Below are 13,037 nucleotides of genomic sequence, written 5' to 3'. Positions count from 1 at the left end.
AGAACTTGAGAAGAAGTTCAAAATGTGTTTTCAAAATGGCGGCTGTGGTGGCCATCTTGGATTTTGGATTGACCCGAAAAATAACAACACTTTGTCTGGACCATGTCAGGATCATTTCATGCAAGTTTCAGCCAAATCGCACCGGTAGAACTTGAGAAGAAGTTCAAAATGTGTTTTCAAGATGGCGACTGTGGCGGCCATCTTGGATTTTGGATCAACCCGAAAAATAACAACACTTTGTCGGGACCATCTCAGGATCATTTCAGGTTAGTTTCAGCCAAATCGCACCGGTAAAACTTGAGAAGATCAAAATGTGAAAAGTTAACGCACGGCGGACGGCGCACGACGACGGACGAAACATGACGACTATAGGTCATTATGACCTAAAAAAAAACCCAGATTTGTTGTAAATAGTTTTATTTATATCATTTTTAGATGACGAGAATCGTTTTCATAAACTTACTTCCCATATATAATTTTTAAATATGAAAGGCAGTATAAGTTTGATCCCATTCATTAAATAAGCAACACGAAGACAATGATAGCTTTATTCTTGATTTTATAAAATATTGGTATCACCTTTTCACGTATTCATTGTAACCGTTCTAATCATAACATGATATGCAATAGATCGAGCTTAAATATCATATGGTGAAAAGATTTCTTCAAAATCGCTAATGTTTTCACACAGTGTATATAGAATACCGTGACAACTTTGTTCCTGATTTTGTTAAATATTATAAAATTTATACATTGTACTCGTTCAAATGATAACTTCAGCTGCAATAGATCTAGCTTAATATCATATGGTAAAATGGTTTCTTTGAACTCTTTAATATTTGTATATATATACAATGTATTTGAATAGAAAACTGTACTTCTTCACAAATACATGTAAATGATTTGATAGCACTAGGTTTTGTTCAACAAAGCCTGCATGTAATACCCAATAAGTAGAATACATGCTACATCTATGCCAATGCATGCATGCTAGTCATTTGTTCCAAACAATATATATCAACTATATGTACCTATATGTAGATTCTATATGTAGTTTTGCCCTTAAAATACTAGTGAAACACTGAATCTTTACAAATTGTATCTTGTGAATCTTGTAGATTCTATTTTCGACAGTATAGGTATATTTTGAATTATTCCAATATTTTTGTCCCATTTTATGAGCATACTGTTGGTGTGAATTCCTGTAATTATATGAACATGTGAACACGTGTGGCTCCTCATCAAGCACTCATTATCTTGGACACATGGCATGTCGACCTCCGTCTATGGGGACGGAAGCGCCTGTTACAAACGAGGCGTCGTCGGAAGCAAGAAATGCAATGACACTGGCAACCTCTTCAGGTTGTCCTGGTCTTCCCATGGCATGTGTTTCCTTAGATCGCTCCAGAAACTGCCAATACAAATACAACTGATGAAATATGCTGAATTTTCTGTTTCTGTTGGGATATTTCTCATGAATTTTAGGGCACTATTGATACTTTTACTCCAAATATTCATAAATGTACTAATATTTCTAGTCTCAAAACAAAATAGGGCATAACCCTTTGAACTTTCAGATAAATATTAATGCAGTTAGATAAGTATTGTATTTGAGTCTTCTAAATACCAATGACAACCAGGTCTAGAGTGTGATTTAAAGTATGTGTCTGTGATTTTTTTCTGACCTTGAACTTACCTTAGCATAAGCTTCATCATCTAAACCGCCTCTCTTCTGAAGCTCTGTGATAATGACACCTGGGCTACAAAGGCAAAAAATCAGAATTCCATTAATATTCATAAACAGCATTCCATAAATATTTATAAACAGAGACATGAGCAAAACTATACATATGTGTTCGATATCTGATAAATTTAACATATCATTTTTAGTATTATTGGTTTGGCCGTAAAAGTGTGTGTACTTGAATGGATCATGAATCATTTTTCAAACACAAAAAGTAAATAATTTAATATACACAATGTAGTACATTGTTTTCACTAAATAATAAAAAAGTAAACATGAGATTGTTTTCAAACTTACTTGACATTGTTCACTCTTACTTGTTTTTCAGCAAGTTCTGGAAGTAAGTTCAAAATCAACAAAATTTACACGTATAAATTAGAATCAGCAAATGTTTAGCATCAATCATAGATACAGTAGAACTTCTATGAATGTAAATCACAAAACGCATTAAGTTGCCTTGGAAAAGTTAATTTAAATTTGTTATGAAAGGTGAAATTCAGACATTGCTTTGTTAACAGGTTCATGGATATCAGTTCTGATTTTTAAACTCAAAACAGGATTCATAGTACAATACAAAATAATTTGTCACAGCTTAACATCATACTATAATCGAGCCAATAAGCGCCACTGTTCCTATACTTGCCCCTTCCTCTTTTAGAGGTCTCAATTTCACTGTCAAATGCAGACTTAAACTATGAAAATCGTGAAGATTTCTCTATTTGATTTCTTTTGTAAAATGATTAATGGGTTACTCCAGAGATTTAAATATAAATACTATTTAAATCTCTGGTTACTCTGAGCAATAATTTTAATTTTATTAAACCACCCTTGGCAATTATTGGGTCAAATATGGTACTTTAAATAAAATCGATATTGTACTTACCAAGAGCTACACATCTTGTTAATTGATCTAGGGCAACCTTCGACATATTGTACGCCAGCACGTTTGGAAACTGTAATACAATGCATCACATATCAAAACAGTTTATTTAGATGAATCTGAAGGAATTTTGAACGAAGCTAATTGAGACATTAAAAAAGTTTTAGAAAGAATTAATGTATTGATTAAAAGGATTATTAGTATTTAATTATAAATTACATGTAATTGATAAATCAAAATAATACTTACAGAACGAATACCATTCACACTGGATACATTGACAATGTTTCCTTGAGTTTTGATGAGATAAGGGGCAGCCAGCATGGTCATGTAATACACAGATCTGTAATAAAATCAACAATACAAGGGGGGATAATAAGTGATGTGGGGAACAGTCAGCATAGTCATGTAATACACAGACCTGTATTCAAAAAACATCAATACAAGGGGAGGTAATTAGTAATGTGGGGAACAGCCAGCATAGTCATGCAATACACAGATCTGTGATAAAATCAACAATACAAGGGGGGATAATTAGTGATGTGGGGAACTGCCAGCATGGTCATGTAATACACAGATCTGTAATAAAATAATCAATACAAGGGGAGGTAATTAGTGAGGTGGGGAACAGTCAGCATGGTCATATAATACACAGACCTGTATTCAAAAATCATCAATACAAGGGGAGGTAATTAGTGATGTGGGGAACAGTCAGCATGGTCATGTAATACACAGATCTGTATTCAAAAATCATCAATACAAGGGGAGGTAATTAGTGATGTGGGGGGAACAGTCAGCATGGTCATGTAATACACAGATCTGTAATAAAATCAACAATACAAGGGGGATAACTAGTGATGTGGGGAACAGTCAGCATAGTCATGTAATACACAGATCTGTATTCAAAAATCATCAATACAAGGGGAGGTAATTAGTAAAATCATCAATACAAGGGGAGGTAATTTGTGATGTGGGGAACAGTCAGCATGGTCATGTAATACACAGATCTGTATTCAAAAATCATCAATACAAGGGGAGGTAATTAGTGATGTGGGGAACAGTCAGCATGGTCATGTAATACACAGATCTGTATTCAAAAATCATCAATGCAAGGGGAGGTAATTAGTGATGTGGGGAACAGTCAGCATGGTCATGTAATATACAGATCTGTAATAAAATCAACAATACAAGGGGGATAACTAGTGATGTGGGGAACAGTCAGCATAGTCATGTAATACACAGATCTGTATTCAAAAATCATCAATACAAGGGGAGGTAATTAGTAAATCATCAATACAAGGGGAGGTAATTTGTGATGTGGGGAACAGTCAGCATGGTCATGTAATACACAGATCTGTATTCAAAAATCATCAATACAAGGGGAGGTAATTAGTGATGTGGGGAACAGTCAGCATGGTCATGTAATACAGAGGTCTGTAATAAAATCAACAATACAAGGGGAGGTAATTAGTAATGTGGGGAACAGCCAGTATGGTCATGTAATACACAGATCTGTAATAAAATCAACAATACAAGGGGGGATAATTAGTGATGTGGGGAACAGCCAGCATGGTCATGTAATACACAGATCTGTAATAAAATAATCAATACAAGGGGAGGTAATTAGTGAGGTGGGGAACTGTAAGCATGGTCATGTAATACACAGACCTGTATTCAAAAATCATCAATACAAGGGGAGAAAATTAGTGATGTGGGGAACAGTCAGCATGGTCATGTAATACACAGATCTGTATTTAAAAATCATCAATACAAGGGGAGGTAATTAGTGATGTGGGGAACAGTCAGCATGGTCATGTAATACACAGATCTGTAATAAAATCAACAATACAAAGGGGGATAATTAGTGATGTGGGGAACAGTCAGCATAGTCATGTAATACACAGATCTGTATTCAAAAATCATCAATACAAGGGGAGGTAATTAGTAAATCATCAATACAAGGGGAGGTAATTTGTGATGTGGGGAACAGTCAGCATGGTCATGTAATACAAGATCTGTATTTAAAAATCATCAATACAAGGGGAGGTAATTAGTGATGTGGGGAACAGTCAGCATGGTCATGTAATACAGAGGTCTGTAATAAAATCAACAATACAAGGGGAGGTAATTAGTAATGTGGGGAACAGCCAGTATGGTCATGTAATACACAGATCTGTAATAAAATCAACAATACAAGGGGGGATAATTAGTGATGTGGGGAACAGCCAGCATGGTCATGTAATACACAGATCTGTAATAAAATCATCAATACAAGGGGAGGTAATTAGTGAGGTGGGGAACAGCCAGCATAGTCATGTAATACACAGATCTGTAATAAAATAATCAATACAAGGGGAGGTAATTAGTGAGGTGGGGAACTGTCAGCATGGTCATGTAATACACAGACCTGTATTCAAAAATCATCAATACAAGGGGAGGTAATTAGTGATGTGGGGAACAGTCAGCATGGTCATGTAATACACAGATCTGTATTCAAAAATCATCAATACAAGGGGAGGTAATTAGTGATGTGGGGAACAGTCAGCATGGTCATGTAATACACAGATCTGTAATAAAATCAACAATACAAGGGGGATAACTAGTGATGTGGGGAACAGTCAGCATAGTCATGTAATACACAGATCTGTATTCAAAAATCATCAATACAAGGGGAGGTAATTAGTAAATCATCAATACAAGGGGAGGTAATTAGTGATGTGGGGAACAGTCAGCATGGTCATGTAATACACAGATCTGTAATAAAATCAACAATACAAGGGGAGGTAATTAGTAATGTGGGGAACAGCCAGTATGGTCATGTAATACACAGATCTGTAATAAAATCAACAATACAAGGGGAGGTAATTAGTGATGTGGGGAACAGCCAGTATGGTCATGTAATACACAGATCTGTAATAAAATCAACAATACAAGGGGAGGTAATTAGTGATGTGTGGAACAGTCAGCATGGTCATGTAATACACATATCTGTAATAAAATCATCAATGCAAGGGGAGGTAATTAGGGATGGGGCATCATGGGAGATCAGCCATCAAGTGGAGGGAGTGGGGCAATCTATTAAAGTACATAGTGGAAGGGAGATAACTTATGTAAGTAGCATGATTCCAGCATTAATCAAATGAAACAAACTTTATTTTGATATTTTATTGGTTTCAATTCTTCAAAATTCATTGTGCTAAAAGTTTGGAAGAAAACAAAATGGCACACACACTTCAATATTTTGAAGCAGAAATGAAAAATTGCATCATTTTTTTTATGCATGAATGAATGTTGACTTTAGAAACATTTTACTCACCTAACGTTGATATTGAAGACTCTGTCATACTGTTCAAGTGTTGTGTTTTCAATATTGCCTAACTCAATAATCCCAGCACAATTTACCTGAAATAGTAATGAATTATATGAATAGTGAAATAAAGGTGTATTATATCAAACCAGTTTGAAGTTTATTGAATACTACAATGTAGAACATAAAGATAGAATAAAGAAGTGACCATATGAATCTTGTTTAATTTGTATTGTTGCTCAATATCCTAATTCACAATTGGGTGTTTGGTGCACCATGTTCATATGTTAGAAAATATTTGGCAAATTCATTCATAAAAGTTTAATTCCTTTTTTTTTGTGAACAGATATTAGTTTTAACTTCTTCTTTTTTTGTGTTTAAAGTGTTGTTTTTCATTTTAAATCCTTTAACATGACTAAACAGTATATTAATACAGTGTACATATAGGACAAAATCCTCTGTGCTCTTTATTACACTGCAAACAACTATTTTTATTAACTTTGAACATCAAATAACAATATTACATATCATATTGCTTTTGAAACACACAAATCTATCTATATTCTAACTTAATCAGGAGCCCTTATTATCTACAAACCAAAATGTCCAGTTTCTTATAGTGGTTCACTGTTTTATCAAACACAGTTTTGACATCTTCCTCCTTGGCAAGATCTCCAGGGACAAGTAATGGCTAAAATACAAAGGATTGATATTATAAAGATGTTTGAAATGAAACAAACTCAAAATTTCAACTGAGTATCTATCTGAACTAGTGTAACATAATGTACCCACACAACTTGTTGTGTTCAAAATGAATGTAATACCAATACAAAATTTTATCCAAAACTTTTGGATCTGACCGCTCGGAGGCAGGAGGAGCGGGGCCAAATAGGGGAAATAGAAGTAAATACTTTTAATATTGCTACTAGTCATAGATTTATGCATGGATTAAACCAAATTTGGCCAGAAACATTCTTGGGTGAAGGAGAAGGGAATTTGTATGAATTTTAGCTCTGATCCCAGCGTAGGGCATGATTTTAAAATCTGAAATCATTATCTATGCATATAATGCATATACAGATGATTCTATATTGATGACATCACATAAATACTGATAAAAAAATTAAAACTCAGAGAAAACAAGGTGATTCAATACCTATCCTCAGGAGAAGATAACTCTGTACTATACAAGGACTTTATAGGATCAACTCAAGAGTCAAAGACTATCATTTAATTTCTAAGTGATGATTTCAATATCTTAAAGCATGCAGACTAAATTTTTTTTACCAGATTTCAATACTAATATCATTAATTTGCTAAAAGGCTTTAAATTTTTTATTGTATTTCTTCCTTTATGTTAAGGTATTACACTTACTTTCTCTCCATGTGAACATTGCTGACCAACTTTCTGAAGGTTGTCCTCCTTTCGTCCTGTTAAGGCTAATTTGACACCTAGTTTGGAGAATAACACAGAAGTTGCTGCCCCAATACCAGAACTGGCACCTATATAAATAAATAAATAAGCAATTGTTACAAATATAGAGAGGTGAGCAATATGAACATTTAAGGCAAATGAAAATCTATATATTCTCTAGCTATCCTTGTGTTCTTCTGAGTACATTATTAACTAAATTGAAAAAATAAAAAAAAAAGTTTTTTTTTTTTTTTTCTCCAATTCAAACAGGGAAACACATCTATATAGAAAATTAATGAAATGTTCGCTTGAAAGCCACCATTTGAGCCTATCAGTTACTTCCCTTCGTTTCACTGAAGGAGTGATACGAAGGAAAGTTCATGATATACACATTAACTACAATGGATCAGAATGGAAAGTTACCAGTTCTTATACGTGTAGATTGATCATTGTGCACTTTAGAATGGACTTAAATATTCTATGTTTTATATAAAACTGTTTCAGTGATGAATTCAGAAATGATAAATTATTTGATTATTAAGAAATGGAAACATTCCTAGACAATAGCAGAAACATATATACCGGATACATAGAGATTGGAAACTCCTTCTTTGTCTATGTTGACAGGCAGAGGGACCTCCAGTTTATAGGCATTTTCCCTTGGCTAACTACATTTAAATGTATTCTTTTATACATGATACTTTTGCATCAACACAAAGTTTAAACATTTTATCATGGTTTGATGAGATCAGTTTTCCCAATTGATGTTATTTAAAATGATTTTTGAAAGTATGAAAATGAGCAATTTTACCTGGTTTTTTGAAAATCAGGCATTCAAAACCGGAAGTGCATTTTGTTTTATTAACATATAAGTTAAAATATTATTTTTTCTTTCCAAAATCGTACTCAAACCATCTGAAAATTACTTAACTTTTATAACATATCAAAGTTATTCTGCTGTATTTAACTATTTAAGAGTTTATCTAAAAGCCCCTAGGGACATAGAGAGGTACATCTGCCTATCGTAAAATTGGCGAAGTTGCCAATCTCTATGTATATATGTTTCTGACAATAGATATGCATTCATAAGACATTAAGAAATGGAAAAATATTTTAAAGTTTAAGTCTATATATATTTGTGGTAAACCAAATTTTATCAGCAATTAAAGTTTAACATACAATTTTATGTTCAAAAGAGGATCTAGCTGTGATATAATTACAGAGCGTTTGGCTGAATGGTATTATGGAAGCTCAAGATAATTAATGGTATAGAGCGAACTTTGATTTGTGGTTTTGATAAAATAGTTTGATTGTTAAAATCTAGAAAGGTGGCAGGAGTAAGCATTGTCTGACAATTTAAATAACCGAATAATAATATCCCAATAAACATGCAAAGAAATTCCCCAACACAAATCAAATCAACCATATATTGTATGAGTCATGTACTGCGAGTGGAACATATTCTAGCAATTAAATATGTAGTAAGGTTTTAGGTTATACATGTGTGTGTATGCCATGGGGGTTCACAAAACTTGTTTTTACTTTACAAATTATTATTAATTGATATGGACATTTTAAAACAAAAAACTCAACCCCACTTCCAAGAACGAATTATATAATAGGGTATAAAGTATTCTATCTAGAATATTTTATAATTTCGCGTTACGTTCAATACGTTGTAGGCCTAAGCACTGTACAGTACTGTAAGTCTTACATGTAAATTAATTATAAGCTAATAGCTGCTATGGAAAATATTTGAGCTTACACACCAATGCAGCCTCGAGCGGCAAAACATGTCCCGAAATATTTCAAATTACATTTCAATAATATCAATCATGATTACGAATGATATTCTAGATACTTCCTGACGTGAACATGACCGTGAAACAATAGGTAAAACTAACTCTTCAAGCTAACCATGCTTTCTCGACATCATGACCTCACGCTAACGTGATCATTCAATCAGTTGAAACATCCAAATTATCTTCATTTGTCTGAAAATCAGTTAAATCGCATGAAAAACAGACGGGTCCGTTATAGTACTTGTTATTAAAGCCGATACGCTACCTGTTATTAGTGCAACTTTCCCGGCGAGACTTCTCCCCATAGAGGCAGACATTTTGTTTCCCTGCGTGATAGGAGTAACTAAAATAAAAAGGACAACCGATATTAAAATCCGTAAACGTCAAAATCAAAGTAATCGAGCTGTTAAAATATGGTCAAAATGATTTTTTAATAATGATAAACAATTTAGCAGACATTCATTTTTTATTCCTCATTATTTTTTTATATTTTGGGAGATCTATTTAGTTATATATATATATATAGTACTTAAGATCAGAGACCTAGATATAATATCTAGGTCTCTGTTTAGATAGAATTTACCGTAACAGTTCAGTGTACTGGATGTTTTCATTTATTTTCAAAAATACACGTACATTTAGATATATATATATATATATAGATTTCTGTGTAGTTGTTATAAATATGTATACATGTATATTTGACCCATTGTCAGTTCACATGTCATCTGTTTCAATAACAATCAAATTTTAGAAAGGCGCTGATTTCTAAAATGTTAGTTGACACATTGTTGACAAGTTTGGAAATGAGTCCATTGTAAAAGTGGCATACATTGTACATGGACATAAATCGATATCGCGACCAAGGATTTATAAGTGAGACGATCGATGTAGCTGATTTGAACATCCGGACTCTAATTTATTTGATTTACACCGATTGCGAAGCAAATATATAACTTATACTTCATTAATTATTAATAATTTTCTATGGCCGTCCACAGGGATCTGAGAATTAGTTACAGATTGTATAATCATGGACCCACCAGAGTGCCCTTTAGAAGACCATTTTAGACGTTTTAGAGGTCTAGATCAAAACCGATAAAAAATCATATTCTACATGGTACTATCACAGGTTTACGACGCGCGCAAAAAAAAAAAAAAAAATACTAAAAATATTTTAGTATTTTTTTCTTTTTTTTTTGCGCGCGCGCGTCGTAAACCTGTGATACTATATAAGAGAAGGGTGGAAACTCAGAGACTCAAAATTTCTAACCCGCCTACCTTTAGCGGCTATAAAGCACATTTCTAGTACATCGTCATAAAAACGGTTACTACCGTTGGAAAGAGCGATAATTTTCCTTTCAAAAGTCATCCTACAAATATATACAAAGTGCCGGCATTAAGACGATGTAAAGCCCCATTATGACAAACACCTTGAACAGCAGCTAATTAATATTCATCCTGACGGTGTGGTCGATATAATATGCATGAGCGAGGCTTCGGCTGCAATCGCATTTGCAAGCCTCAAAAGTGTCAAAGTATCGAGTGGGTAGCAGGGATGTATACGTATCTGTTATTGTTTTTATTAGTCGCCATACTGTGTTTGTATCTTTGAGGAGTGGACCCGGATGTAAACTTTCTGTGACATCACGCCATCTTATCTGAAATCTCCTAATAACGACATTCACAAAATATCAATTCTAAATGCAGGCAACTTCAAATTAAAAAAGTATCATGTTAAGAACGCTTGAAAATAATTTTTTTGACAGGCCGCAGCTAGGACCTCCGGTTTATAGGCATTTTCCCTTGGCTAACTACTTTAAAGTGTATTCTCCTAAACATGATATTTTTGCATCAACACAAAGTTTAAATCTTTAATATGATTTTTGAAAGCATGAAAATCAGCAATTTTACCTGGTTTTTGGAAAATCGGACATTTAAAACCGGAAGTGCATTTTGTTTCATTGATATATAAGTTAAAATATTATTTTTTCTATCCAAAATTGTACTCAAACCATCTGAAAACTACTGAACTTTTATAACATATCAAAGGTATTCTACTGTATTTAGCTATTTAAGAGTTATCTACAAAAAACCTCAGCACATACAGAGGTACATTTGCCGGTCGTAAAAATAGCGGAGTTGCCAATCTCTATGTATATATGTTTCTGGTAAAACTCATCACAGCCATTCTTAATCGTAATATTTTTACCTGGGGGAGACCCTCGAACCCCCTCAAACACCAAAATCTCGCGCCTTCGGGCGGTCCCACATTCATCAAAATGCATCGTAAAACTCAGGCTCCGCCATTCTGAAATCGTAATATTTTTCCCGGGGGAGACCCCGAACACTCCTCAAACACAAAATTCTCGCGTCTTCGGCGCTCGCAAATTCATCATTTGAAAAACATCCCAAAACTCATCTCAGCCATTCTAAATCGTAATATTTTTTTTGTCGTAGGTGACCCTCGGACCCTCCCCCCAAACACCAAAATCTCTCTCGCATTGCCAATAATATAATTCAAATAAAATGTTGTAATTTTGAAAACTTTCTAATTTCAGGTGTAAGAACGTTTGTAGGAAGTCAAAAACCCTAAGAAATCTATGTAAATCTAATGATTTAGTATCTTTAAGTAATTCGTATCCTACAGACATATGTCTATAAGGATCCAGTGTTATATGGAAAACAACTGTTTATATTACCTCCTCTTAGTTGTTCACAAGAACTCGTTTAAGGATTTTAGCCTTTTTGACCCCTGTGGCCTTAAATGAAGTTCAAGGTCATTCATTTGAATAAACTTAGTAGCTCTTAATCCCAGCATGCCATAGGCCTAATATAAGAGTACCCTGTGCCTTTGGGTTTGAGAAGAAGTCATTTGAAGATTTTAGCCTTTTTAACCCCTGTGACATTGAATGAAGGTCAATGACCTTTTTGTTGAACATGTCCATTTCTAATGGAACTTTTCCTTCTGAATGGAAGAAGGCCAAGGTTACTCCTATTTTTAAAGCTGGTGAATCCAACTTGGTCAATAACTACAGACCTGTTTCTGTATTATGTGTTCTTAGTAAGATTTTTAGAGAAGCATGTTCATAATACTCTGTATGATTTTCTTTCTAAGAACAAACTTTTAAGTGATTGTCAATTTGGATTTCGTCCAAATCATTCTACTGATACAGCTTTAGTTAATATTGTAGATAAATGGCTTAAAAATATTGATGAAGGTTTTCTAACTGGTGCTGTATTTATCGACCTTCGAAAAGCTTTTGATACTGTTAATCATGCTGTTCTTTTACATAAACTTAAATCATATGCTGTATCACCTCTTTCATTAAGGTTCTTTGAGTCTTATCTGACAAACAGATCACAAGCAGTAAGCTACAAGGATGTCATGTCTGATTTTAAACCTATAGATATTGGAGTACCACAGGGTTCAATACTTGGGCCACTGCTGTTTATTTTGAATATAAATGATTATCCTAAATGTCTTAAACATTCTACTGTAATTATGTATGCCGATGATACCTCACAAAGTGTGAGAAATAAGTCAGTAGATCTTTTAGAGGCACAAATGAAAGATGATTTACATTGTACAATCAAGTGGATGAGAGAAAACAAACTCAGTCTGGAATTTGAACAAAACCCAGTGCATGATGATTGGATCAGCACAGAGGTTATCCAAATGCCGACAGTTGAATTTAAATATAAAGGATTTTCATATTGAATCTGTATATTGTGCAAAACTCCTTGGAGTTTTTGTTGACCGTTGTCTTTCATGGAAAGACCATATTGACTAATGTATCAAAGAAAGTCTCAAAAAAGATTGGTGTTCTGAAAAGGCTAAGGCCATTTATGTCAAATGATGTTCTGAAAAAAGTCTACCAAAGTATAGT

General features: G+C 33.8%; 1 protein-coding gene across 1 annotated transcript; it reads right to left on the bottom strand.

Annotated features, from left to right (window-relative positions):
- Positions 1-542: 542 nt before the first annotated feature.
- Positions 543-9,551, bottom strand: LOC138324027 (3-oxoacyl-[acyl-carrier-protein] reductase FabG-like). Its single transcript, XM_069269022.1, has 9 exons — positions 9,413-9,551; positions 7,307-7,434; positions 6,530-6,622; positions 5,941-6,026; positions 2,874-2,967; positions 2,628-2,697; positions 2,042-2,078; positions 1,697-1,760; positions 543-1,411 (listed from the first exon to the last, which is right to left on the bottom strand). Exons 1-9 carry the CDS (start codon positions 9,462-9,464, stop codon positions 1,253-1,255), a joined length of 783 nt encoding a protein of 260 aa, XP_069125123.1. The 5' UTR covers positions 9,465-9,551; the 3' UTR covers positions 543-1,252.
- Positions 9,552-13,037: the final 3,486 nt, after the last annotated feature.

Source organism: Argopecten irradians, chromosome 1 (assembly GCF_041381155.1).
Source record: "Argopecten irradians isolate NY chromosome 1, Ai_NY, whole genome shotgun sequence".
Classification (NCBI taxonomy): domain Eukaryota; kingdom Metazoa; phylum Mollusca; class Bivalvia; order Pectinida; family Pectinidae; genus Argopecten; species Argopecten irradians.
This window is presented reverse-complemented; position numbering and strand designations above follow the sequence as displayed.

What these genes read in the sequence shown, in the direction of transcription:
- LOC138324027 (XM_069269022.1), bottom strand. Translation starts at nt 9,464, where the DNA reads ATGTCTGCCTCTATGGGGAGAAGTCTCGCCGGGAAAGTTGCACTAATA. An exon ending in ATAAGAAACTGGACATTTTG is followed by an intron (nt 6,027 to 6,529) that starts GTTTGTAGATAA and finishes TTACTATTTCAG; the next exon opens with GTAAATTGTGCTGGGATTAT. An exon ending in GTAAGAGTGAACAATGTCAA is followed by an intron (nt 1,761 to 2,041) that starts GTAAGTTTGAAA and finishes TTGCCTTTGTAG; the next exon opens with CCCAGGTGTCATTATCACAG.